The following is a 25,188-nucleotide window of genomic DNA, read 5'->3' as shown; positions in this document are numbered from 1 at the left end:
AATGCAGCTTTGCATCAGTTACCCTATAGTCTCACAAAAGGTTACAAGTGAAGATCCAGAACATGAATAAATAAGTTTATGTGCCTAATATTTACATATTCCTTAATATTAAGCCTACATTGTATGTACGGCTAGTCTCTCTCTCTCTCTCTTTTTTTTTTTGCATTTTAGGGCCTTACCAGCAGCAGGTGGAGGTTCCCAGGCTAGGGGTCCGATCGAAGCTGCAGCTGCTGGCCTAGCCACAGCCGAAGCAATGCCAGATCGGAGCCACGTCTGCAACCTACACCACAGCTCATGGCAATGCCAGATCCTTAACCCACTGAGCGAGGCCAGGGATCGAACCTACAACCTCATGGTTCCTAATTTGGAGAACCCTTTTTTTCTGACATTTAAAACGTGCTTTCACATCAGCCCACTCAAGTCCTGCGAAATACGACGTTGTGAATAATCCTTTGGTCCACACTGAAAAGACTTCTCTTAAAGGACAAGTCCAGGGGGAAAAGAAGGAAAACAGGTTCGTCCTACATCAAGAAATAGACCTTCAGGAGTTCCTATTGTGGCTCAGTGTTAATGAACCTGACTAGTATCTGTGAGGACGTGGGTTCTATCCCTGGCCTTGCTCGGTGGGTTGAGAATCTGGAGTTGCCTGTTGCTGTGAGCTCACAGGCATGGCTCGGATCTGATGTTGCTGGTGTAGGCCTGGTGTAGGCAGCAGCTGTAGCTCCGATTAGATCCCTAGCCTGGGAACCTTCATTTGCCACAAATGCAGCCCCCAAAAGCCTTTCGGAGGTCTCTTTGTGGCTCAGCTGTAAGAACCCGACAGTTAAGAACGTGACTGGTACCCATGAGGAGGCAGGTTCAATCCTTGGCCCCGGCTCTGTGGGCTAAGGATCCCGCCTGGATGCAAGCTGCGGGGTAGGGCAGCAGCTGCAGCTCGGACCTCCCTGCTCTGGGACCTTCCATATGCCACGACTGCTGGCCCTTTAAAAAAAAAAAAAGGAAAAGGGAGAAATATATGTCTTCTTGACCACTGTTTAAATTCTTTAGTGGAGAGAAATAAAAGAAAGTCAGACTCTGATATAGCTAACATTATCTTGGGCTACAAGGCTAACAATCGGAGTACAATGCAAGGTAGCACCTTAGGATGGGCTGGCGTGCAAGACCCTCACCTGGGTCGAGATGCTGATGGCAGAGGTCACTGCCTAACACACGCCCCTAGAGCCTCGGCGCGGGGCGTCTGCGCATGCGCACGCCGCCTTGCTGCTGGGAGGCGGGGGGCGGGCCCCGGCTGCCATTTTGCCCCGCGCGGGTTCCGCCACCGCTCTTCCCAAAACAATATCGGGGTTCGGGCGGTCTGTCCCAGACCGGCTTCCTTTCCCCTTGCCAACCCCGCCCGACAGCCCTGTCCAGTCTGCTCAGACCCAGCTCTAGGCCAATGAACTGACCCGTTGTCCGCAGGCCGGCTCTTCGCCGCTGCTTGTCCGGGTGCCCATCCCGCGGAACGGAGCGCGTGGGCACCCAGCCTCTCCGCCGGCCGCGATGCCGAACGTGCAGCTGCCGCCCAAGGAGAGCAACCTCTTCAAACGCATCTTGGTGAGTGGTCGGTGGCTGAGCCCCGGCGGCCCCCTGCGGCCCCGGGTCGGGCGAGCCGAGCAGTCCGGCGGTGGCGGCGACGGCGCCTGCGCGGCCGGGCTCGGCCCCCCGGGCTCTTTGTTTATGTGCGTGCGCGCGAGTGCAGACCCCTGAGTCGCCGGGTCAGCCGCTCTCCTCTCGTTCTCTGCAGTCAATTCCTTCCAGAAACTTCCTGCCGCCCGCCGCAGTCACCCTGGGCAAGGGCGCGCTGGCCGGGCAGTGGCCCCGCGCCTTCTGCGGCGTCTTACGGCCCATCTCGCGACCTCCTCCTCTTCGTCCTCCCGAGTTGGTTTCATTTGCCATCCTCCCTGCGTCCAGGTGTTCACTGCTTTATGCCGATTCTGTTGCATCGCGCACCCCAACACCTAGGAAAGCGGGCGTGAACCTCTGGTGGAGTGGGGTTCGGTTTATACAGGTTGCGGGAAGATAAAACCCTAGGAGGCTGATCCTTTGGGAGAGAGTTTGCCAGCCTTTGGTGTGTACTACCGTCTTTGGGAAGTCAGTGACTCGAACTGCATTTTTAAGTTACAACGTCGAACAAGGCTCTGATTGCTGTTAACTCGTTCCGGCCCTGCGGTGAGTAAGTGATTGAAACCGCGGGGACTGGCTGGTGTTGCCCTTGACGGGAGCTCTTACTCTGTTAACGAGCCGAAACCTAAATGCTGGTCCTGTAATGAAGTCTGGCCGAGAGTTATCTGTAGGTTGTGTGTCACAGTCTTGGTACCTACGGTTTTCCAGGGAGGAGAGGCTACATGCCTTTGCTTTTCTCAGTAGACATTGGGGATCGTAGAGTTTAAATTAATATGTAAATAGGTAGCCGTCCTTTCGAATCTCTTTCCTCTGAAAACAAGTGTTTAGGTATTAAGGGGGATTTTTTTTTTAATTAATCGGAGCTTGTGTTGGTTATGTGACTATTAGCTCTTGCTTACTTTTATTGGAACACCAAGTTTAGAATGGTTTTAAAAGTATTATCATGCTGCAGATAAAAAATCATAGTAGCTCTTCTGTTTACGCCAATAGAAACTTCATTCATACTTAGTCTTCAGAATGTTAAACATACATAGTAGATGGGACACAAAATTTTTTTCCATTTTATTTATTTATTTTTTAATTACTCAATGAATTTTATTACATTTATAGTTGTGCAGCAATCATCACAACCAAATTTTATAGCAGTTAAATCCCAGATCCCCAGCGCATCCCTCCACCCCCTAGGAACAAAAATTTTAAGTCTTAATTTTTTATGGTGCTTGGTGCTGAGCAAATAGAAGTGTAAAAACAAATTTTAAAGCATTTGTGGCACATTGCTTTACTCGACTTTGTATGCCTTTTCTTATTTTATGTTACTTATTTTTTGCTTTTTAGGGCCGCACTCGCAGCATTTGGAGGTTCCCAGGCTAGAGATCCACAGCCACAGCAACGCAGCCTACACCAGAGCTCATGGCAACGCCAGATTCTTAACCCACTGAGTGAGGCTGGGGATCGAACCTGCAACCTCACAGATCTTAGTTGGATTCCTTTTCACTGTGCCACAACGGGAACTCCAGTTTTTCCTTTATTTTACTTTCACTTTTTTTCTCATATCTTTGTATTTTTCACAGTGTGGAATTGGAAAGGTAAAGTTTTCTGCCCCTTTCAGGTGGGGTGTTTTTTTTGTTTATTTTTGATCTAAGGAATCTGAAATATGGTAATGAAAAATCATCAATTAATTTTTAGTTGGATTTCAGGATACTTGGCATTATACCTAAAAGATGACAGAACACTTATTTTCTTTGTGGATATTTTCAAGTTCATATCTTGTTATCCATAGCGTAATAAAAAACAACTATATGATTTCTTACACTCTAGCTGTAAAAAATGTAAAAACCACTGCCAAGTTAACTTTATCCCCAACTAAATTGGGAAATGCTAAATATTTTCTATCTGAATCTGTAGTGTTTATCATAAGTTACATGAATTTAGGAGGAATCATTTAGGGAATGACTTTATCTTCTCACAGTTGCAATAAATGAGGGCAAAATTTTCCTGTGACAAATTCTATAGCAAACAGAGGTCTATAATGAAATTATTTTTAGAAGCTTGGTTGGTGGACCAGAGTGCTTTGCCACCAACAGTAACTTGTTGAAAATTGTCATTGTACTTAAACACACCCATACAGATTCACCAGGTTGCTTATCACGTGTTCTGCCTGGCTTGTACTTGCCTTATTCCTTGAACTGGCTCCAGCATTACGCTTTGTTGAATTTTGGAGCCACTCCATGCCCATGAGACAGTCAAACCCAGTAATGGTAAATGACTCAGTGTCTAAGTTTCTCTGTTTAGTAGCAACGTTGAAATTAGAATCTGGAGTTCCCATCGTGGTGCAGCAGAAATGAATCCGACTAGGAACCATGAGGTTGCGGGTTCGATCCCTGGCCTCGTTCAGTAGGTTAAGGATCCGGCATTGCCGTGAGCTGTGGTGTAGGTTGAGGATGTGGCTCAGATCCCGAGATGCTGTGGTTGTGGCGTAGGCCAGCAGCTGTAGCTCTGATTAGACCCCTAGCCTGGGAACCTCCATGTGCCGCCGATGTGGCCCTAAAACAAAAAACAAAAAAAAGGCAACTAGAACCTGTCTTTTCTACTAAGTGTGTTTCCCTTAGTGAACTTCAGACTGTTCTTTAAACTGAGTGCTTCGATACTGGAGAGGACTACCTGGGTTTAAGTTGCCCTGACACACACTAGCTTGTGAGTTCAATAACTGTGCCTCCGTCTTTCCAGCTAAAATGGAGATCACCGGTATCTCATAGATTTTCCTGGGATTTAAGTAAGGAATAAATAAAACTGCCTGACACGTAGTAAATGCTTCTCCTAAGTGGTAACTATTAGCATTACTGTTATTGGTAGTATGCTATTATTGCTTCCGGATGACTTGGTAAGGCAGAAAAAAAGCATATTTCTCTTTTCCTTTTCCCCAGTAGTTCCTTCTGCTTGTTTTTTTTCTTCTTGTCACTGTTAAGTGAACTCCTAAAGTCAAATTCAGATTGTTAATTTTTTAATTTTTATTTTAAAATATTTTTGGAGTAGGTAATATATTCATATGGTACAAAATTCAGGTTTTCTCCTACTGTGTCTCCCAGCCATTGAGTTCTCTTCCCCAGAGGCAATCAAGAATACTCAATTTAAAGATTTTTTTTTTTTTTTTGGTCTTTTTAGGGCCACACTCGTGGCATGGCATATTGAGGTTCCCAGGCTAGGGGTCATATCAGAGCTGTAGCTGCAGGCCTACACCGCAGCCACAGCAAAGTGGGATCTGAACCGTGTATGATGTACACCACAGCTCATGGTGACACCGGATCCTTAACCCACTGAGCGAGGCCAGGGATCAGACTTGCAACCTCACGGTTCCTAGTCGGATTCATTTCTGCTGCGCCACGGCGGGAACTCCACGATGGTACTTTTTTGCTTTGAGCTTTAAAGACTCTATGTATTGACTATATATTGAGCAGTGCTTATGTGTCTAGAATCTGAGGATGTAGCAGTGTTTACAATAGGCAACGTCTCTGTTCTCATGGCACTTACAGTATGGTGGGGAAGATAGACAGGATCAAAATAAATAATATCAGGAAATGATAGCACTGTGTAGAAAACAGAGTAGTATAATTGTGTGTGGCAGGGTAAGAGGCTGGCAGTATTAGACAGTGGTCAGGTGGGTGACGTGTGACCCTTCACCTTAAGGAATGGGAAGACCTGAGGAAGAGCACTTTGGGAGGTAGAAGGAACACAAGTGCAGAGGCCCCTGAGGTGGGGGTAAGGTTGGCATGTTGAGTGCTGGAAAGTAACTCATAACCACAAAAGAGAGAGAGTGAGTTAAAGAAGGTTAGATGGGAGTTCCCGTTGTGGCTCAGCAGAAGGAATCTGACTGGTATCCATGAAGATGCAGGTTTGATCCCTGGCTTTGCTCAGTGGGTGAAGGATCCGGCGTGGGTTGTGAGCTGTGGTATATGCCTGTAGCTGCAGCTCCGATTTGACCCCTAGCCTGTGCTGCGGGTGGGGCCCTAAAAAAAAGGCCCCCCCCCCCCCAAGACAGAAGGTCAGATGTTCCCTAGCATGATTACTTAGCCTGGTTGGAGGCATTTAGGAATAAAGAGGTTGCTTACATGCATATTAGACTGGTTACGGAAAGACCATCGTCTTTGGAGTCAGACCAGAGTTTGCAACTAATCTGAACCCCTTACAAACACATTTTATGAACTTTTAAGTTTCAGTTTCTACATCTGTAAGGTGGAAGTAATGGAATTGTTGTGAGTTTCGTACAGACACATACTAGTTGCTCAGTAAGTAGTATTTTTTTGAATATATGCCTTGGTTCCATTCTTTTTTTTTGTCTTTTGTCCTTTTTTTTAGGGTTGAACCTGCGGCATATGGAGGTTCCAGGCTAGGGGTCTAATCAGAGCTGTTGCTGCCAGCCTATGCCAGAGCCACGGCAACACCAGATCTGAGCTGTGTCTTCAGTCTACACCACAGCTCACAGCCATGCCAGATCCTTAACCTGCTGAGTGAGGCCAGGGATCAAACCCTCAACCTCATGGTTCCTAGTTGGATTCGTTTCCACTGTGCCACGACGGGAACTCCTTGGTTCTATTCTTGAAGTAGCAAAGACTTTTAATGCAGTTTCTGGTATTTTTCTGATAATATTATCACATGTTTTTGCTTTTTCACTTTTTTTTGGGGGGGGGGCAGGCTGTGGCACATGGAAGCACCCCAGCCAGGGATCAAACCTGTGCCATAGCAGTGACCCGAGCCACTTGAGTGACAATGCTGAATCCTCAACCTGCTTTGCCCCCAGAAAACTTGTTCCTGCTTTTTGATTTTGAATAAAAGAATGCTTTTTTGATTTTGAAAAAACAATGTAAGTGTGTTGGTCAACAAAGTATTTTTTTCTGTATCTTTTATGAAAGTGAAAATACTCAGAACATTGTGGAAAGGAGTATGTAACAGCTTTGTTTCATGTTATAAGTGATATGAATTGATATAAAACCTTTCTATCCAGTATGTTTTAGACCTAATACTGGATCTTGAATTCAGAATTTATATACTGCAATGAAAAGTTGTTCCTCATGTATATTCTCTTTATATAATAATTTTTGTTTATATTTCTTTACAGAAATGTTATGAACAGAAGCAATACAAAAATGGCCTCAAGTTTTGCAAGATGATTCTTTCAAATCCAAAGTTTGCTGAACATGGAGGTATTATCTCATCTATGAGAGATTGCTTTGGGGAATTTTAGTTCCAAAGTCAGATGGATTGGATTCCTAACAGTGAGAGAGGACACTTCCCAGATCCCATGGCCTTGGAGCACTCTGTTAGAGCGCATAAATGTGTAACATTTTTACCTATGCTTCATATCAGTCTTCTTCTAGGTTACTTTATTTCTGTTATGCTTAAGTATATTTATTTACAGCCTTTACTTTTAGAAGGAGAAATGGTTGGCTGCTCTGAATAATTGGTGTGTTGACCTGTATTTTTTTATAGACCTGATTTCATTTGTTACTCTGAATAGAATTTAAATTTATCCTTTGCTTTTTTTTTCCTTTATTTCTTTTTTGGCTATCTCATGGCATATGGAGTTCTCAGGCCAAGCATCAGAACCGAGCCGCAGTTGTGACCTAAACCACAGCTGTGGGAACTCTGGGTCCTTAACTCACTATGCTGGGCCAGGGATCAAACCTGCATCCCAGAGCTCCCAAGACCAGACCCCATCCCACCACAGCGGGAACTCCTCCTTAGACTTCATATACATAAGATTATAACAATATTTGCAACACCGAAGTAGTATGAAGATACAGTCAAATGCAATTTATTTTTTGGTAGATGTCTTTTTTATATGCTTGCTGACCTTCATATATAAATATGATATTACTGACTTACCATTTGGATTATCTTGGGTGGTTTTTCTAGCACTGATAATAAGTCTGTATTTGCTTGTCTCATCCTTTTCCACTGGTGATCAGTGTTTGGTAAAAGGACGGATCAGGTTAGGCATGTAAATCATGGTTTTGGGGAGTTCCCACCATGGCTCAGTGGTCAACGAATCCGACTAGGCACCATGAGGTTGCGGGTTCCATCCCTGGCCTTGCTCAGTGGGTTAAGGATCTGACGTTGCCGTGAGCTGTGGTGTAGGTCACAGACTTGGTTTGGATCCAGTGTTGCTGCGGCTCTGGCATAGGCCGGTGGCTACAGCTCCAATTAGACCCCTAGCCTGGGAATCTCCATGTGCCGAGGGAGCGGTCCTAGATAAGGCTCAAAAGACAAAAAAAAAAAAAAAAAAAAAAATCAAGGTTTCAGTAGCAGAGCAAAGCTCTGAATATTAGACTTGAGTAATTCTTAAAACCATCTTATTGGGAAAATAGGCTGACTGCTCAGCTTTCTAATAAAGTTTAAAAGATTATTTGAAGAAAATGGAAGGAAGTCTTCATTTCATAGAATTTTAGAAATTAAAGCTTGTTTCCAAGCTGTTTAGCAATGGAATCCTTATCCATATGGAACCCTTGGGGGGAAATTCATTATATAAAAACAGATAAAATAAGTTGTTTGGTTGTAGGTACCTGCCCGGACTACTAGATCACAATTTCTGAAACCCAGAGTCCGTGGAGATCATTTTGAAAACCATTGTTTTTGTCTAATGCTCTTCTTATAGATTATTTAAAGAATTATTTCATTCTATACTATTTTCCACTAACAACCTCAGACATATTCTTGGGTTTGTACTCCCATAATCTAGTGTTGTGCTTTTTAAATGCAAACTGATATTAATTTAGCCTAGCTTGAATTCATTGGAATAAACCTCCTGCCAAAAATAAAATCCATTCCAATATTTGAGTGTGGTGATTTTTAAATTATTTGATCTTTTTAAGGTAGATTGAGTGATTTTGTGGTGTATAAAATCAGATGATTTGATTCTTAATTAGAATTGAGCTCAGATGAAAGCCGTAGTCTGCTGCAATAGATTCACCTCAACAGGACTCGGATCCTGCTGTTTTCTTTATTTCAGCCGAACAATCTGAACCTCCTTTATAGAGTCTTTAAACGGCAGAAAGCATTTTACCAACTCAGTCCCAGACTGAAGAATTTCAGAAGAGACCTTGGGCTAAGCTTTAAGCAGATACATAAAGATACTTTTACTTTTTTTATGTGGAGAGAAGCTCTTCTAACTATCGTATTAAAGGGATGAATACTATCAGCATTGGTAGATCTCAGATGTTAAAATAGTGTTGAGAATAATTTTAATCTTTCATGTGTAAATAGAGGTTAAAAATATTTTTCAGAGACCTTGGCTATGAAAGGATTAACACTGAACTGTTTAGGAAAAAAAGAAGAAGCCTATGAATTTGTTCGTAAAGGCCTTCGTAATGATGTCAAGAGTCATGTTTGTATCCTTTTGCAGTGGTTAATAGTTGAATGTCACTTATGTTCTTTTCCAATTACTAGTTTTTTCTAACTCAAAAAAAACCCTTACTGTGAAAAAATTTAGAACTATGTAAAAGAGGGAATTATGTCTGTTTTTCAGTTTTAATAATTATCAGTATTTTTAATTAGTTTCATCTGTTCCCTGCCCCTCGTTTGTTGTTGTTGTTGTTGTTTATTGGAGTATTTCAAAGAGGATCCCTATGCAATATATATTTACTTCAGTTGTGCATAGTGTGAGAGAAAAGTAACTTTAATAATTATATGTGACTTGCAACTGATTTTTTTTTTTTTTTATATATCCATAAACTGAGTGATACTTTCCCCGTTCCAGGTAGTGACTTACCTGTATGGTAAAATTTGTGTTCCTAAAAAACTCCTTAAACTTTCCTTCAGAAGTTTTAGGAGTTCCCATTGTGGCACAGGGGAAACGAACCTGACTAGTGTCCGTGAGGTTGCAGGTTCGATCCCTGGCCTCACTAAGCGGGTCGGGGATCCGGAGTTGCCGTGAGCTGTGGTGTAGATCGCAGATGCGGCTTGGATCCCGAGTTGCTGTGGTGTAGGCCAGCAACTATAGCTCCGATTTGACCTCCATATGCCACAGGTGTGGCCCTAAAAAGCAAAAAAAAAGAAAAAAAAGGAAATTTTATAAGGAAAATTCGGAATGAACTCGTAAAATAGATTTTACGTCGTGTTAAATATTTTTTTTACAAAGATATTCATAACAGCCTTATTCAAATTAGATCGGGAGACAACCTAAATGTCTGTCTGCTAATGAATAGAAACTACGACTTAGTAAATACATATAAAGGGATATTATTTGGCAGTAAAAAGAATAAAGTATCAAAAATTGATACTTCATAAATGAAAACATTCTGCTAAGTCAAAGGAGCTAATTACAAATGATCACATACTGTATGTCGTGTTAAATATTGTATTGGTTCTTTAGCGTGGTTTCTGTTGTACAGGAACTTAGCTGTTACTTCACTGGATACTTAGGATTGTATTTGGCTAGTATACCCATCTGTAGAAAAACAAAAATATTTTTTAGGGGTGGATCATTGAAACTTTTAGTTTCTATTTTGCCTATTTACATACCTATTCACAACCTTTTCACATAGTGCCCTTGTGTCTTTAATTTTTTACATTTAAATCATCTATCCTTTAGCCAATATTGAACATCACTAGTAGTCTTTAGTGGTGTTTTCACATATTTAGCTTAGAGTTCTCTCAAAATACGAAATACTTATTTCTTTATCCCAGTGCTTACCCCAGAGCAGAGAGAGAAGGCCTGTAAATATAGCTCTTTTGGCCCCAAGATGTGCTAAGACTTTAATTTACGTTGAATAAAAACCTAATTTTTGTGGCCTTCCGTATCAGTAGTGAATTAACTGACGGTTACATGTTGTTTTATATTTGATTGAATGTATACTAGTTTTAAAAGATAATTGCGACTTCTGTATCTATTCTGTTTTCACACATAGTGTTTGAGAATGAATGTTGAGGTGCTGGCGTAGCAACGTGAGGGGATAGAGGGTAGGAAACAGGAATTTTTACCAGTAATTTTCTAAGATTACTTTAAAATATATTATGGAAAAGTTCATGCATGTGCAGAAATAAAATAGAAACATGAACTCCTGTGTGCCCATCACCTAGCTTCAATAATTTAACAGTTGTCATTCAAGGCTGAACTCGTTTCATCTTCCATCAGCCACTCACTGTCTCCCTGCCTCTGCTCCCAGATCATTCTGAAGTAAATCACAGACAAGATACCATTCTGTCATGGTCAGCTTTATATTAAATATGTAGCATGGCATATTCTAGTATCTGTGAATGTCTATTTCCTTAACTAAATAGGTTGGCATGTGTATGGACTTTTGCAGCGCGCTGATAAGAAATATGATGAAGCTATTAAGTGTTACCGCAATGCCCTCAAATTAGATAAAGATAATCTGCAGATTTTGAGGGATCTCTCTCTGTTACAGATCCAAATGAGAGACCTTGAAGGTTACCGTGTAAGTATTTCAGTCTTAAATGAATTTGTTTTTACAATAGGTGTATTTCAGAAGCCCGTGAATTCAGAATGAGGTGAACAGAAGATCGTGTAGACGTGATTACTTATAGTGTGTGGCAGAAGGAGAAGGCCCCTTGGACTCTTCCTCCAGTAATAGTCATGGAATTATGTACTTGATCATCAAAAAAGGATAATTAGTTTAATCATTTAATACTTTTTAATTTATTTATTTATTTATTTTTTTTTAAGGGCTGCACCTACAGCATCTAAAAGTTCCCAGGCTAGGGGTCAACTTGGAGTTGCAGCTGCCCGGCCTACACCACAGCCACAGCAGCGCAAGATCCGAGCCATGTTTGGGACCTGCACCACAGCTCAAGGCAGTGCCAGATCCCCCACCCACTGAGTGAGGCCAGGGATCGAGCCCAAGACCTCCTGAATACCAGTCGAGTTTGTAACCCCCTGAGGCACAATAGGAGCTCCCAATTAATGTTCTTTATTATGGGTTAGAAAATACAACAGAGTATTCTGAGAAGGATTGCCCTAAAGGTAGTCCAGACCTCTTCAGATCTGTTACTCTGCTAGGCATCTTGCTATGCTTACTCCACTTAGTATCCTAAATTCACTGTGTCCACAGTGAACTTTTCTCACTTTCTCATGTGAAGGAGGCTACAAACTCTTCTTTCTTTTTTTCTTTTTGCTCTTCTACTGCCATAGTCGTCCTTATACTCCATGCCTAGATCTTTGCAGAAGTTGTAAGGGTTCTGCTGAGTCTAATAATGGTACCATTCATCAAGCTTGTGCGATTTTTCTTTGTTAGGACTTAGTAGCCTAGATGTGATAGGGGTTACAATCAGTTATCTTTAGAAATGAAGTAAAGAAAGCAAGAATATTGGCAAGAGACTGGTTACTCGGTGGGGTGGTGAAATAAATGAAGATTAAAGAGCTGCTGGTTAGAAGTGAGGGACTGGAGGTACTGGCGGGGTCCAAGAGCAGGGGTAGGAAGGTCACCGTGTGAGTGTTGGCATGGGAGCTGTAACCACAGAGTGAGGTCTCTGAGTTGTTCCGATTTCTGGGTGACAATAAGGAGTGTGAAAACTATCTCTCTTTTATTCTGGAGTTCAGTGATGTTCGTTGAATTCATTAGAAAGGAATTAAACCTGTGTGATGAATTGTATTTTAGAGAAACAGTGAAAAAAAATTACAAAGTGTTTTTTTTTTTTTTTTTTTTTTAAGGAGACAAGATATCAGCTTCTTCAGTTGCGCCCAACACAACGTGCTTCCTGGATTGGATATGCTATTGCATACCATCTGCTGAAAGATTATGATATGGCACTAAAACTGTTGGAAGAATTTAGACAAACTCAGCAAGTAAGATCCTCATTTTAACATTTTCTCCTGTCGAACTAAAATAGTTGACTTCTCTGTTGTCTCCACCCCCAAGTAGGAATTAGTCTTTTAGACCTATGGCAAAAGTTGATAAAAATTTTGATGTAATTGGGAAATGTTAAAGCACAGAATTTTTGTTTGTTCGTTTTTAGGGCCACATCTGCAACATAGGGACTTCCCTATGCCAGGGGTCGAGTTGGAGCTGGAGCTATAGCTGCCGGCCTACGCTACAGCCACATGGCAAGGTGGGATCCCCAACCCACTGAACAAGGCCAGGGATCAAACCCACATCCTCATGGATACTAGTTGGATTCGTTTCCACTGCGTGACAGGGGAATGCCAAAACACAGGATTCTTAATATAAAATAAATGATACAAAAATTTTTTGTATACTGTAATTTCAAAAAAAGAAAATAATACATAAAATTGAAAATAGTTTTGTGATTGTAGGACTTGCTTTTCTAATATATATTGCTTTATATTTTATATAAATGTGTTAATAAATACATTTTAATATAAATGTTAAATAGAAAAATTAAAAATGCTGTGTAGCACAAGTGAAATTAAAAAGATGTTAACATTTGGTCACAATTGCTCCAGATAATAATTAGTTTTAAAGAAATAAAATGTTACAGAAACAACTAAAGTCCTCCCATGTCCCTCTATAGAGGTAGCCATTGTTCTAAAACTTGCATAGATCATTTTTAGTCGTATGTGCATTATGTATCAGTCTATAAAAGTTACAAACTTATTTTGTATATTTAAAATTTTCACTTTATACCTAAACTGGAATTGCAGAGTTGTAGCTCTTTGTCTTCCGTTTTCCTAAGTATTTATTATATCATCATTTTTTGAAGTACTTGTACTAATGTGCATGCCTACTAGCAAGATTTTATAGTTGCCATTTGCCTGCATCCTTGCTGACACTTGTTAGCTATATTCATTTTTCCAGTCTTCTGGATGTGTTTATCTCATTATCTTTTTGTGTGTGTGTTTCTTTGATAATTAGTGAGACATGATGGGATAAGAGATATCTGCACTTTTCTTTCGATGTCTTTGTCTGGTTTCATGGCATGGGTTAGGGCCTTATTCCCCTTTGTTTTTTGGGAGAGTTTTTGAAGGATGGTGTTAGTTCTTATGTAAACATTTGCTGGCAGTCACCTGTGATGGCATCTGTCCCTGGGCTTTCCTTGATGACAAGTCTATTGGTCTATTCAGATTTTCCATTTCTTCTTTTCTTTTTTCCTATTTTTCCCCCCATTTCTTCTTAAGTCAGTTTCAGCAGCTTGTGTTACTTGGTTTCCTCTAGGTAATCTAATTTTTTGGCATATGATTTTTCATAATAGTCCCTTATAATCCTTTTTATCTCTGTAGGATTTGTGGCAATGTCCGTCCTTTTATTATCCATTTCAGTAGTCTTTCTTCTTTTCTTGGTCATTCCAGCTAAACGCTTATCAATTTTGTAGATCTTTTCAGAGAACCAGCTTGCAGTTTTGTTAAATTTCTCCATGGGTGTGTTGGTGTTTGCCTTTAGCACTCAGCCAGTCAATGTACAAGCCTGCCTTAGCCTTCACTTCTTTCTTGTGCAGCATCTCAAGGTTGGCAAGGGGTGAGAACTTAGGGCTTTCTCAGTTCTTTCTGAACATGTGCATAGCTCTGTACATGTGGCTTTTCAAAGCCAGTACGGACATCGCATTTCCCAGTTTTTTTTTTTTTGTCTTTTGTCTTTTTTGTTGTTGTTGTTGCTATTTCTTGGGCCGCTCCCGCGGCATATGGAGGTTCCCAGGCTAGGGGTTGAATCGGAGCTGTAGCCACCGGCCTACGCCAGAGCCACAGCAACTCGGGATCCGAGCCGCGTCTGCAACCTACACCACAGCTCATGGCAACGCCGGATCGTTAACCCACTGAGCAAGGGCAGGGACCAAACCCGCAACCTCATGGTTCCTAGTCGGATTCGTTAACCACTGCACCATGACGGGAACTCCCAACATTTCCCAGCTTTTTTTGAGGGGAGCGCTGTGCCCACAGCATGTGGAGGTTCCCGGGCCAGGGATCAAACTTGTGCCACAGCAGTGACCCAGGCCACTGCAGCGATAACACCGGATCCTTAACCTGCTGTGCTACAGCAGGAACTCCTTCCCATCTTCTACTTTTAAGGTTTTTGTCAGTGTTTTGTTTGCCCCACTGTTGTCCATCATTCAGGCACTATACTTGCCCATAATCATTTTTTTTTTTTTTTGGATTCTGGTTCTTTTAGTGTTACCTTTATGACATTGGGGAATATTCTTTTTTTGAAAACTTTTACTTTAAAAAAATTTATTTATTTGTTTTACTTTTTGGGGCCCCACCTGTGGCACATTGAAGTTCCCAGGCTAGGGATTATATCAGAGCTACAGCTGCCCGCCTATGCCACAGCCACAGCAACTCGGGATCTGTCCCGAGTCTGTGACCGACAGCACAGCTCACAGCAGCGCCAGATCCTTAACCCGCTGAGCAAGGCCAGGGATGGAACCTACATCCTCACGGATCCTAGTCGGATTCGTTTCCACTGCGCCACAAGGGGAACTCCCTGCAGTTGGATTCTTAACCCACTGTACCACAACAGGAACGCCTAGGCTAATGTATATTTTAAATCCTCTGTTATTTTTATTTATTCTCGTAAGGGAGGAGGTAAATCATGTGGCAAGTGCATAATGTTAGATTTCTAGCTTTTTTTTTTTTTGTCTTTTTGCCTTTTCTAGGGCTGCTTCCCACAGCATATGGAGGTTCCCAGGCTAGGGGTCCACTCGGAGCTACAGCTGCCGGCCTACGCCACAGCCACAGCAATACAGGATCCCAGCCCTGTCTGGGACCTACACCACAGTTCATGGCAACTCTGGATCCTTAACCCACTGAGCAAGGCCAGGGGTTGAACCTGCATCCTCATGGTTCCTTGTCAGATTAGTTTCTGCTTCGCCACAGCAGGAACCTCCTATATTTAACTTTTTAATAAACTGCCCAGTTGTTTTCCTGAGTGACTGAACCATTTTGTGTTTACTAGCATTGTGCAAGAGTTCCAGTTTCTACCCGCCCGCACAGCTGTTATTGTCCAATTTTTTGTTTGTTTGTTTTGTTGTCATTTCTTGGGCAGCTGTCTCGGCATATGGAGTTTCCCAGGCTAGGGGTCTAATCAGAGCCGTAGCCCCTGGACTACGCCAGAGCCACAGCAATGTGGGATCCGAGCCGCATCTGTGACCTACACCACAGCTCACAGCAACGCCGGATCCTTAACCCACTGAGCAAGGCCAGGGATGGAACCCGCAACCTTATGGTTTCTGGTTGGATTCGTTAACCACTGAGCCACGACAGGAACTCCTGTCCAATTTTTTGATGATAAACATCTTAGCGGATAGGTAGTAATATCTGTTTCAATAGTATCTCTGTATTTTTTTTTCTTTTTTTGTTTTTTGTTTTTTTTTTGTCTTTTTGCCTTTTCTAGGGCCACTCCCTCGGCATATGGAGGTTCCCAGGCTAGGGGTCTAATCGGAGTTGTAGCCGCTGCCTACACCGCAGCCACAGCAAAGCGGGATCCGAGCTGCGTCTGCAGTCTACACCACAGCTCACGGCAATGCCAGATCGTTAACCCACTGAATGAGGCCAGGGATCGAACCCACAATCTCATGGTTCCTAGTCGGATTTGTTAACCACTGCACCACGACGGGAACTCCGTCTGTATTTTTCTAATAACTAATGCTATTGAGTATTTTATCATGTTTTTATTAGCCATTTATATGTCTTCTTTGATGGTATGTCTATTCAGACCTCCTACCCATTTTTAATTGGGTTATTTGTCCTACAACTGAATTGTAATAGTTTATTGTATGTACTCAGTACAAGTTCCTTATCAGATGTACCATTTATAAATGTTTTCTCCTAGTCTGTGGCTTGTATTTTCATGTTATTAATGGTGTCTTTTGAAGAGGAAAAGTCTATAATTTTGAAGAAGTACAAATGAGCAAACCTTTTCTTTCTTTTTTTTTTTTTTGGCCGTGCTTTAGGCATGCAGGAGTTCCCAGGCCAGGGATTGAACAGGAGCCACGGCCGCTACCTGAGCCACTGCAGTGAAGACGCCAGATTCTTAACCTGCCGAGCCACATGGGAATGCTATCAATTTTTTTGTTTATGCAAAAGGTCACAAATGTTTTCTCTTATTTTTACAAGATTTCTTTCACAGTCTTAGTGTTCATGTTTAGGTCTGTGATCCATTTTGAATTAGTTTTTGTATATAGTAGGAAATATGTATCTAAGGTTATATTTTACTTACATATGGATATGTAGTTGTCCCATCATCATTTGTTGAAAAGACTCCCCTTTCCCTATTGAGATGTCTTGGCACATTGTTGAAAATCAGTTGACCAGAATGGAAGGGTTTTTATTTCTTTTTTTTTTGGCTTTTGGCTTTTGAGGGCTGCACCTGTGGCATATGGAGGTTCCCAGGCTGGGGGTCTGATCAGAGCTACAGCCACAGGCCTACACCACAGCCGCAGCAACACGGAGCAACACGGGATCCCAGCTGAGGCTGCAACCTACACCACAGCTCACGGCAACGCTGGATCCTTAACCCATTGAGCAAGGCCAGGGATCGAACCCGCAACCTCATGTTTCCGTTGCGCCACAACGGGAACTCCTCTTTCTTTATTTTTTAGGGCCACACCCACAGTATATGGAAGTTCCCAGGCTAGGGGTCCAATTGGAGCTGCATTAGCCGGCCTACGCCACAGCCACAGCAACTCCAGATCTGAGCTACCTCTGCAGCCTACACCACAGCTCATGGCAACGCCAGATCCTTAACCAGTGAGTGAGGCCAGGGATTGAACATGTGTCCTCATGGATACTAGTCGTGTTTGTTACCACTGAGCAACAGCTGAAGCTCCAGAAGGGCTTATTTCTGAACCTTGGATTCTATTCCATTGATATCTATGTCTATTCTTAGCCAGTTCCAACCACACTGTCTTGATTACTGTAGCTTTATAGTACGTTTGAAATTTGAAGCGCATGTCCTCTTACTTTGTTCTTCTCCTTAAGGTTCTTTTTGTCCATGCAGTGTTACTTTTATTTCCATTTGAATTTTAGGATCAGCTTGTCTGTTTCTGAAAGCTTGGTGAGAGTTTGATAGGGATTACCTTGAGTTTTTAAAAGATCACTTTGGAGCGAATTGCCATCAAAACAGACTCATGAACATGGACTGAAATGTCTGTCCATTTATGTAGCTCTTTAATTTCTCTCTGCATATTTTGTAGTCTTTGGTGTATGGGTCTTGTTCGTTAAATTTATTCCTGAGTATTTTGTTTTTCTGGGTGCTATTGTGATTTAAATTATTTTAATTTCATTTTCAGATTTTCATTCCTAGTATAAAGAAATATAATTGATTTTCATATATTGATCTTGTATTTGTCACCTTTCTCAATTCCATTATTAGTTCTAGTGGTTTTTTGGAAGATTCTTTAGGATTTTAACCATTTTTATACTATTTTTGGTCATAGGATTTGCTGACCTCTTCCCTTTGCTGTAGACAGAAGTCCCCACCCCTTTATTTGTTCTGAAGAATATATTAATCTTCTTTACTGTTAACCACTCTTCTCTTTGTTTTTAATATGATAAAATATTTATTTTTAATTTTCGTAAATTAACATATAACTGTATTTTTTAAAAATTTTCATTTTTTCCATTATAGTTGGTTTACAGTGTTCTGTCAGTTTCTGCTGTATGGCAAAGTGACCCAGTCACACATACATATATATACATTCTTTTTCTCACATTATTCTCCATCATGTTCCATCATAAGTGGGTTGTTTTATTAAGTCTGTGCAAATGGGAGTTCCCGTCGTGGCGCAGCGGAGACAAGTCTGACTAGGAACCATGAGGTTTCGGGTTCAATCCCTGGCCTCGCTCAGTGGGTTGAGGATCTGGCGTTGCCGTGAGCTGTGGTATAGGTTGCAGACTCGGCTTAGATCTGGCATTGCTGTGGCTCTGGTATAGGCTGGCAGCTGTAGCTCCAGTTAGACCCCTAGCCTGGGAACCTCCATGTGCTGTGGGTGTGACCATAAAATGACAAGAAGACCAAAAAAAAAAAAAAAAAAGTCTGTGAATGATTTTCCTGAGAAAGCAATTAAAGATCTGTAACTGCTTTATTTGATTATTTAATAAATAATTTGGTTATTTTTTTCAGGTTCCTCCCAACAAAATAGACTATGAATATAGTGAACTGATACTGTACCAGAATCAAGTGATGAGGGAGGCAGATCTGTTTCAGGAATCTTTGGAACATATAGAAACATATGAGAAACAAGTATGTGATAAACTTTTGGTGGAAGAAATTAAAGGTAAGTTGAACTGCTTTTTCTTTTTTTATGGTCTCAATTAAAAAAAGGAGTAAAAGCTATATACTTTTTATGTCCTAAGTGAGACTTACTATATATATCAGACAGTGTTCTAACCGTTTTATTATTAAGCCGTCATTAGTTGATGTAATCCTCGTAACAATCCTGTGATGTGGTTCTTAGATCCTTTTGAGAGTTGGGGAACTGAGGAACAGAGAGGTTAAGTGACTTACCAGAGTCACACAGCTGCGTAAACTGGGTCGTGCTGAGTGCTGGATTTGAGTGCAGGGATTTTTGACTCCAAATGCCATTTTCTTTTCTTGCTTTTTGGCCCCACCCATGACATATGGAAGTTCCCAGGCCAGGGATTGAATCTAGGCTGCAGCTGTGGTGTCACTGGATCCTTAATCCACTGCACCAGGCTGGGACTCAAACTTGTGCATCAGTGGTGACCCAAGCCACTTAATGTACTGCACCACAGTGGGAACCCCTCCAGATACCATTTTTTTTTTTTTATCTGAGTGTAAACTTTATTAAAGTTACTTTTCCAGAAAATATATTCAGTAAGTGTGGTAATATAGCAACAAACTTGAGCTTATATGCCTTTGAAATTTTATTTTATTTTATTATTTATTTATTTATTTTTGTCTTTTTTGCCTTTGAAATTTTAAAGTTATCTTCAGTGATGTTGATCACGAAATTCTTTCATTAGTGGGATTACTTCTCCAGTTGCCAGGATTGTATCACCTGCGAATATTCTGGATTTCCTTTCAGCAGTGGTATATGGTTTTGCAGTCACGTGATATTTAAGATAATAATGATTCATTCAGGGATAAGTACATGAGTAAAGGCAAAGACACTGTGTTGGTATGTCTTATAGATCACGTTCTTCCAGGGGACACCGTCCTGCAAAAACTTATTCCAGAATTGCTCCATAGGCCACATCCCCCGAGGGGACAGCATGAGTTCCCCGGGGGCTCAGCTCCTGATCCTTCAGCCATCGCCTTCTCAGCTCTCGAAGCTGGTGCAGCTGCAGTTTCTTGTCGGGTGTATACCCCGACATGTCGCCGCTGGTACCAAGGAAGCAGGACATGGTGCACCCCTGAACCAGGGTCCTGTCACTTACAGGCGCTCCCCCCTCTGCAAAGCGACCTTGGAGGACACCTGGGAGCGGCCCGCTGTTATGCCATCACTCGGGCCCTGCCCTCGAGCAGCTCCCCAGATACCATTTTTTTAAGCAGCATACTTAAACAGAATAAATAAGTAGAATAGAACATATTCTATTGCCTTCATATTCATTCCTCTCCAATAGCTATCCAAATATTATAAAATGAGAATAGTAAGTAATGACACTGGGATTATCGTGAAAGCAAGAGTCATTTATTTTCATTATGGGCTCATTATGAAGGTAGGATCCTGAGAAATAGTTTGTTAAGAATGTTTCCCAACTGGAGTTCCGCCTGTGGTGCAGCGGAAACGAATATGACTAGGACCCATGAGGTTGCAGTTCGATCGCTGGCCTTGCTCAGTGGGTTAAGGAGCTGGCGTTGCTGTGAGCTGTGGTGTGGGGTTGCAAATTCGGCTTGGATCCTCCGTTGCTGTGTCTATGGTGTAGGCTAGCAGCTATAGCTCCAGTTGGACCCTTCATGGGAGCGGCTCTGAAAAGCAAAAAAGTTTCCCAACAGAGTCAAACATATTTTCTTTTTCATTCAAAGCTTTGCTCATCAGTTACCCCTTTCGTGAGCAATCCATATTAAGTAGAATGTCCATATAAATTAATTAGTTTAAAGCTGAAGTCGCATATAGTTGGATGATTTCTAAAGCTTAATACAAATACTAGCTAACATTTATATACTCTTGTGTTTCACAGTATGGTGATTGCTTAGACTCCTTTATTTCACTTAATTTTTTAGCATTTCTAACCACGGATGTTATTTATTATCTCTTTCTCTTTTACTTTTTGCTTTTTATGGCTGCACCTGTGGCATGTGGAAGTTCCCAGCCAGGGATTGAACCCTCACCATAGCAGCAGCCTGAGCCACAGCAGTGGCAGTTCTGAATCCTTAACTGCCAGGCCACCAGGGAACTAGTTAATAATTAAGACTCTTTTTTTTTTTTTGTCTTTTTAGGGCCGCACCCGCGGCATGTGGATGTTCCTAGGCTAGGGGTCTAATATGAGCTGTAGCTGCCGGCCTACACCAGAGCCACAGCAACGCCAGATCCGAGCCACATCTGTGACCTACACCACAGCTCACAGCAATGCCAGATCCTTAACCCACTGAGCAAGACCAGGGATGGAACCTGCAACTTCATGGTTCCTAGTCGGATTTGTTTCTGCTGCGCCATGACGGGAACTCCAACAGACTCTATTTTTGAGCATTTCTAGGTTCACAGCAAAACTGAGTAGAAGGTGTAAGGATTGCCCATATATACCCTCTGTCCCCATACATGCACAGTGCAGGACCTCTCAGTAATCCTTTTACTGTGTACTATAATTGTGCATTTTGCAGAATGTAACAGAGATGGAATCATATGGTATGTAGTCTTTTCATGTTGACTTCTTTCAGTTAGCAACATGCAGTTAAGTTTTCTTCAGGTCTTTTCTTTTTTCTTTTCTTTTTTAAGGAACAGCCATACTGTCTTCCACAGCAGCCACACCATTTTACATTTTCACCTGCAGTGTACAGGATTCCGTTTCTCCATATCCTTGCCAGCACTTGGTGTTTCTGATTTTTTTTTTTGTTTTCGATGGTAGCTGTTGTAATGGTGCAAGGTGGTTGAATCCTTTATTTTCTATTACTATTATTTTCTTTGTCTTTTTGCCTTTTCTAGGGCCGCTTCTGTGGCATATGGAGGTTCCCAGGCTAGGGGTCGAATTGGAGCTCTAGCCACTGGCCCACTACGCCAGAGCCACAGCCACGCGGGATCCAAGCGGTGTCTGCGACCTACACCACAGCTCACGGCAACGCCAGATCCTTAACCCACTGAGCAAGGCCAGGGATCGAACCCGCAACCTCATGGTTCCTACTTGGATTTGTTAACCACTGCACTGCAACGGGAACTCCTCTTCAGGTCTTTTCATGAAACTTTTTAATTCTCTTGCAGAGAAATGGGGCATGGTCATAGTTTTTTTCCCCCCTTTTATTTTAAAATTGAGGTATAATTTGACATACTGTTTATAGTTTTAAGTAACAAATGTTTATGTGAATTCACTTTGTACCAAGTACTGTGCTGACCATTTTAAATACATTTTTTCAGTTGATTATCATAAAAACAGACTGATGTAGTTGATAATTTTCCAGGTAAGGAAATGGAAATTGGAAGTTTTGTAAGTTACTCAAGGTCACAAAGCTAGAAAGTGGTAAAACTGGTAATTACAGCTGGTCTTACTGTAGAGCTTGAGAGATACATAATATATACAGATAGTAAAATAATATAATAACCACTACAACATGCTCCCTCCTCCAAGATGTTGAGAGCTGAAATAGTATTTATGACTGAAAATATATCAGTTTTTCAAATTTAATTTAATTTTTGCTTTTTTTAGGGCCACATCTGCAGCAAATGCACGTTCCCAGGCTAGGGGTCGAATCGGAGATGTAGCTGCCGGCCTCTGCCACGGCCACAGCGATGTGGGGTTCCCCCACCCACTGAGTGAGGCCAGGGATGCAGCCCACATCCTCATGGATGCTAGTTGGATCTTAACCCCCTGTGCCAAAGTGGGAACTCCTGAAACAGTCTTCAGGGAATGGGAAGTTTTAGGGATAGAAAGTTGAGATATATTCTTTTTTGAGATTCTCCATTTTATCTTGATTACATGCGCTTTCTATTTTATCTGAGAAGTTTAGAGTCTCTTTTCCCATACCCACTTTCAACTTGTATGGCTTAGTAAAAGCAGTTGAATCTTAGAGGTGACCCTAAACTGCATGTGAACATGGTTTGCATAGTTTCTTACTGTGAACTGTTTGGTGTTCTGATTTTGTAAGGTAAACGTCTCTAACTCTCGTGACTTGGAAAGGATACTAGGAGAATTGAGTGTAGAATTGTTTAACGTAAGACTTGATTAGCAAAAGTACATTGAAAATCTTGCAATAGGAAGGCGGGGATATTTCATTAGGATTTTTTTACCAGCCTGTATATAGGGTGTCTTTACTTATTTTAAGAATGTGCATAAAACAGAGATTTTTACTGACAAATTAGTATCCTCTCTGTATATACATATATGTGTGTGTGTATGTATGTTTGTGGTGTGAGAGAGAGCCAAAAATGAATGTTAATGTAATAGAATGTGAAACTGAAGGCAAGCTGTGAATTCATCTATGTTTAGTTATTTAAACTGCATGCAGCAAGCCCTTGAGAGCTTGTTGGGAGGTTCTAGCAGGGGAGGACAACTGCTTGCATACCCCTGACCGAAGGACGGTCCTTCTCTATCTGGGAAGGTTATCCTCTTCCACTGCCTACCCGGCTTGGGGAGGGATGCACGTGGAATGGTGAGGGAGGAAGAGGAAGCCACTTAGCTAGCAGCCAGCCAGAGGAGCTGAATCATGCATGGTGGTCAGTGGGGTGACAGATGTAGCCAGATCGCCTTCGCATCCCAAACTGCAAACAAGCCCTCAAGAGTAGCATGGACAGTTCTGTCTTTTAAAAACATCCATTACATGAATAATGCTTAGTGAAATCTTTGGGTCAAAAAGGTATTTAATGTTTAAGTAAAGTGAATATGACATTTAAACTTAATTTTAGGGGAAATGCTGTTGAAATTGGGAAGATTAAAAGAAGCGAGTGAAGTATTCAAAAACTTGATTGATCGGAATGCAGAAAATTGGTGTTATTATGAAGGCTTGGAAAAAGCTCTCCAACTTAGTATGTAATGATTTTTCTCCTTTCTCTTAACTAGTATTTGAAGCATAGTAAAATATTAAGTTGTAATAATATTTGAGGATGCATAGTTTTAGTATTAGCATTCATTTTTCCATTTAGAATTATAGGTTACGCATGGGAGTGCAAATGAATTCAAATATTTATACTTAAGTGATAAATGCTTACAGATAATTTTAGGTTTCTGATCCCTTACAATGTTACCAATTTAGACTAACTAGAGTGATAGGGAAGAAAATGGGCATTCCCTTTGGGGGAAATGTCATAATTATTTAAAATTCTTAAAGAATTAGAGGACTGTTACTCTCAACCTCTAAAAATAAGAACTGGGCCAAAGAAATTTTGCTGGGAGTAAATTGTATACAGCATTAGCATAAAAACTATTCTTTTAATTTCCAACTAGGCTAATTTGTGTAGAATCAAATGTTATACCTCTTCTGAAATTAGATAAGCATGACCTTTTTCAGAAATCTAGAATATTCTTAAAAATTTTCCCTAATGTTTTCATAATTAAATGTCGTTAGGAGCAGTTAATGTTGCTGAAATTATGTTTACTCAGGGATAAGTATACGGCTGAAATAATTATGAAACGAATATAAAATAATTATGAAACTCAAGTGTATTGATACAGCAGCGTTTTAAAATTTATTTTTTTTCATTTTTTAAAGTTTTATTGAAGTCTGGTTGATTTGCCACATAGTGTTAATTTCTGTTATACAACAGAGTGATTCAGTTATTCGTTTACACACATCAGTTCTTTTTCAGATTCCTTCCCCATGTAGATTACCACAGAACATTGAGTAGAGTTCCCTGTGCTATATGCAGGTCCCCATTGGCCAGTCATTCCATAAACCACAGTTCCTAAACTTAAAAAGTATGGTAAATTAGGTAGCTACCCATATTCATTCACAGTAGGAAGAGCAATGAGAAAAGGTTTTGTTGCATTGTAATCATTTGTATGTATTAGGACCAGCCTTCTGTTTATATTTAAATTTTAATGTCACAAATGATTAAAAAATATTTTTTCCTTGAGTTCCCGTCATGGCTCAGTGGAAACAAATCTTAACTAGTATCCATGAGGACACAGCTTCGATCCCTGGCCTCACTCAGTGGGTTAAGGATCCGGTGTTGCCATGAGCTGTGGTGTAGGTCACAGATGCAGCTTGGATCTGGCGTTGCTGTGGCTGTGGTGTAGGCCAGCAGCTGAGCTCTAATTCGACCCCTAGTCTGGGGAACCTCATATGCCGTGGGTGCAGATCTAAAAAAAAAAAAAAAAAGCCCCCCCCATTTTTTTTTTCCTTAAATTATTTTTAAGAAAATGAAAATTAAAATATTGATTAGATCAGAATTATATGTCTGAGGGTTGGAAACGTGAGATAAATGTGACTTTAAACTGTCAGTTACTGACATGTTAATAATACAGATATTTAAATGTTTTGGCAAAATGAATATAATATATACCATATGAGGATT

The 25,188-nt window shown here is 41.2% G+C and overlaps 1 protein-coding gene and 1 pseudogene across 7 annotated transcripts in view; one reads left to right on the top strand and one right to left on the bottom strand.

The window, feature by feature from the left end:
- The first annotated feature begins 1,268 nt into the window (after positions 1-1,268).
- Positions 1,269-25,188, top strand: part of NAA16 (N-alpha-acetyltransferase 16, NatA auxiliary subunit) — a 65,948-nt gene continuing 42,028 nt past the window's right edge. For 4 of the 7 annotated variants that reach the window (XM_047755746.1, XM_047755743.1, XM_047755744.1 and 1 more), the window contains exons 1-7: positions 1,269-1,593; positions 6,776-6,860; positions 8,940-9,044; positions 10,936-11,093; positions 12,326-12,460; positions 18,687-18,840; positions 23,581-23,700. In XM_047755746.1, the coding sequence (XP_047611702.1) occupies positions 1,540-1,593; positions 6,776-6,860; positions 8,940-9,044; positions 10,936-11,093; positions 12,326-12,460; positions 18,687-18,840; positions 23,581-23,700 (811 nt within the window). In that variant the 5' untranslated portion in view covers positions 1,269-1,539. Of the gene's footprint in view, positions 1,594-1,658; positions 2,209-6,774; positions 6,861-8,939; positions 9,045-10,935; positions 11,094-12,325; positions 12,461-18,686; positions 18,841-23,580; positions 23,701-25,188 lie in introns of those variants that run through there. The other 3 variants (XM_047755745.1, XM_047755747.1, XM_047755748.1) reach the window with 3 other exon arrangements.
- LOC125113201 (NADH dehydrogenase [ubiquinone] 1 beta subcomplex subunit 6-like) lies at positions 19,497-19,900 on the bottom strand (annotated as a pseudogene).

Source organism: Phacochoerus africanus, chromosome 13, assembly GCF_016906955.1.
Source record: "Phacochoerus africanus isolate WHEZ1 chromosome 13, ROS_Pafr_v1, whole genome shotgun sequence".
In the NCBI taxonomy this organism is placed as follows: Eukaryota; Metazoa; Chordata; class Mammalia; order Artiodactyla; family Suidae; genus Phacochoerus; species Phacochoerus africanus.
Note: the sequence above shows the minus strand (reverse complement) of the source record. Positions and strands in the feature narration are given on the sequence as shown.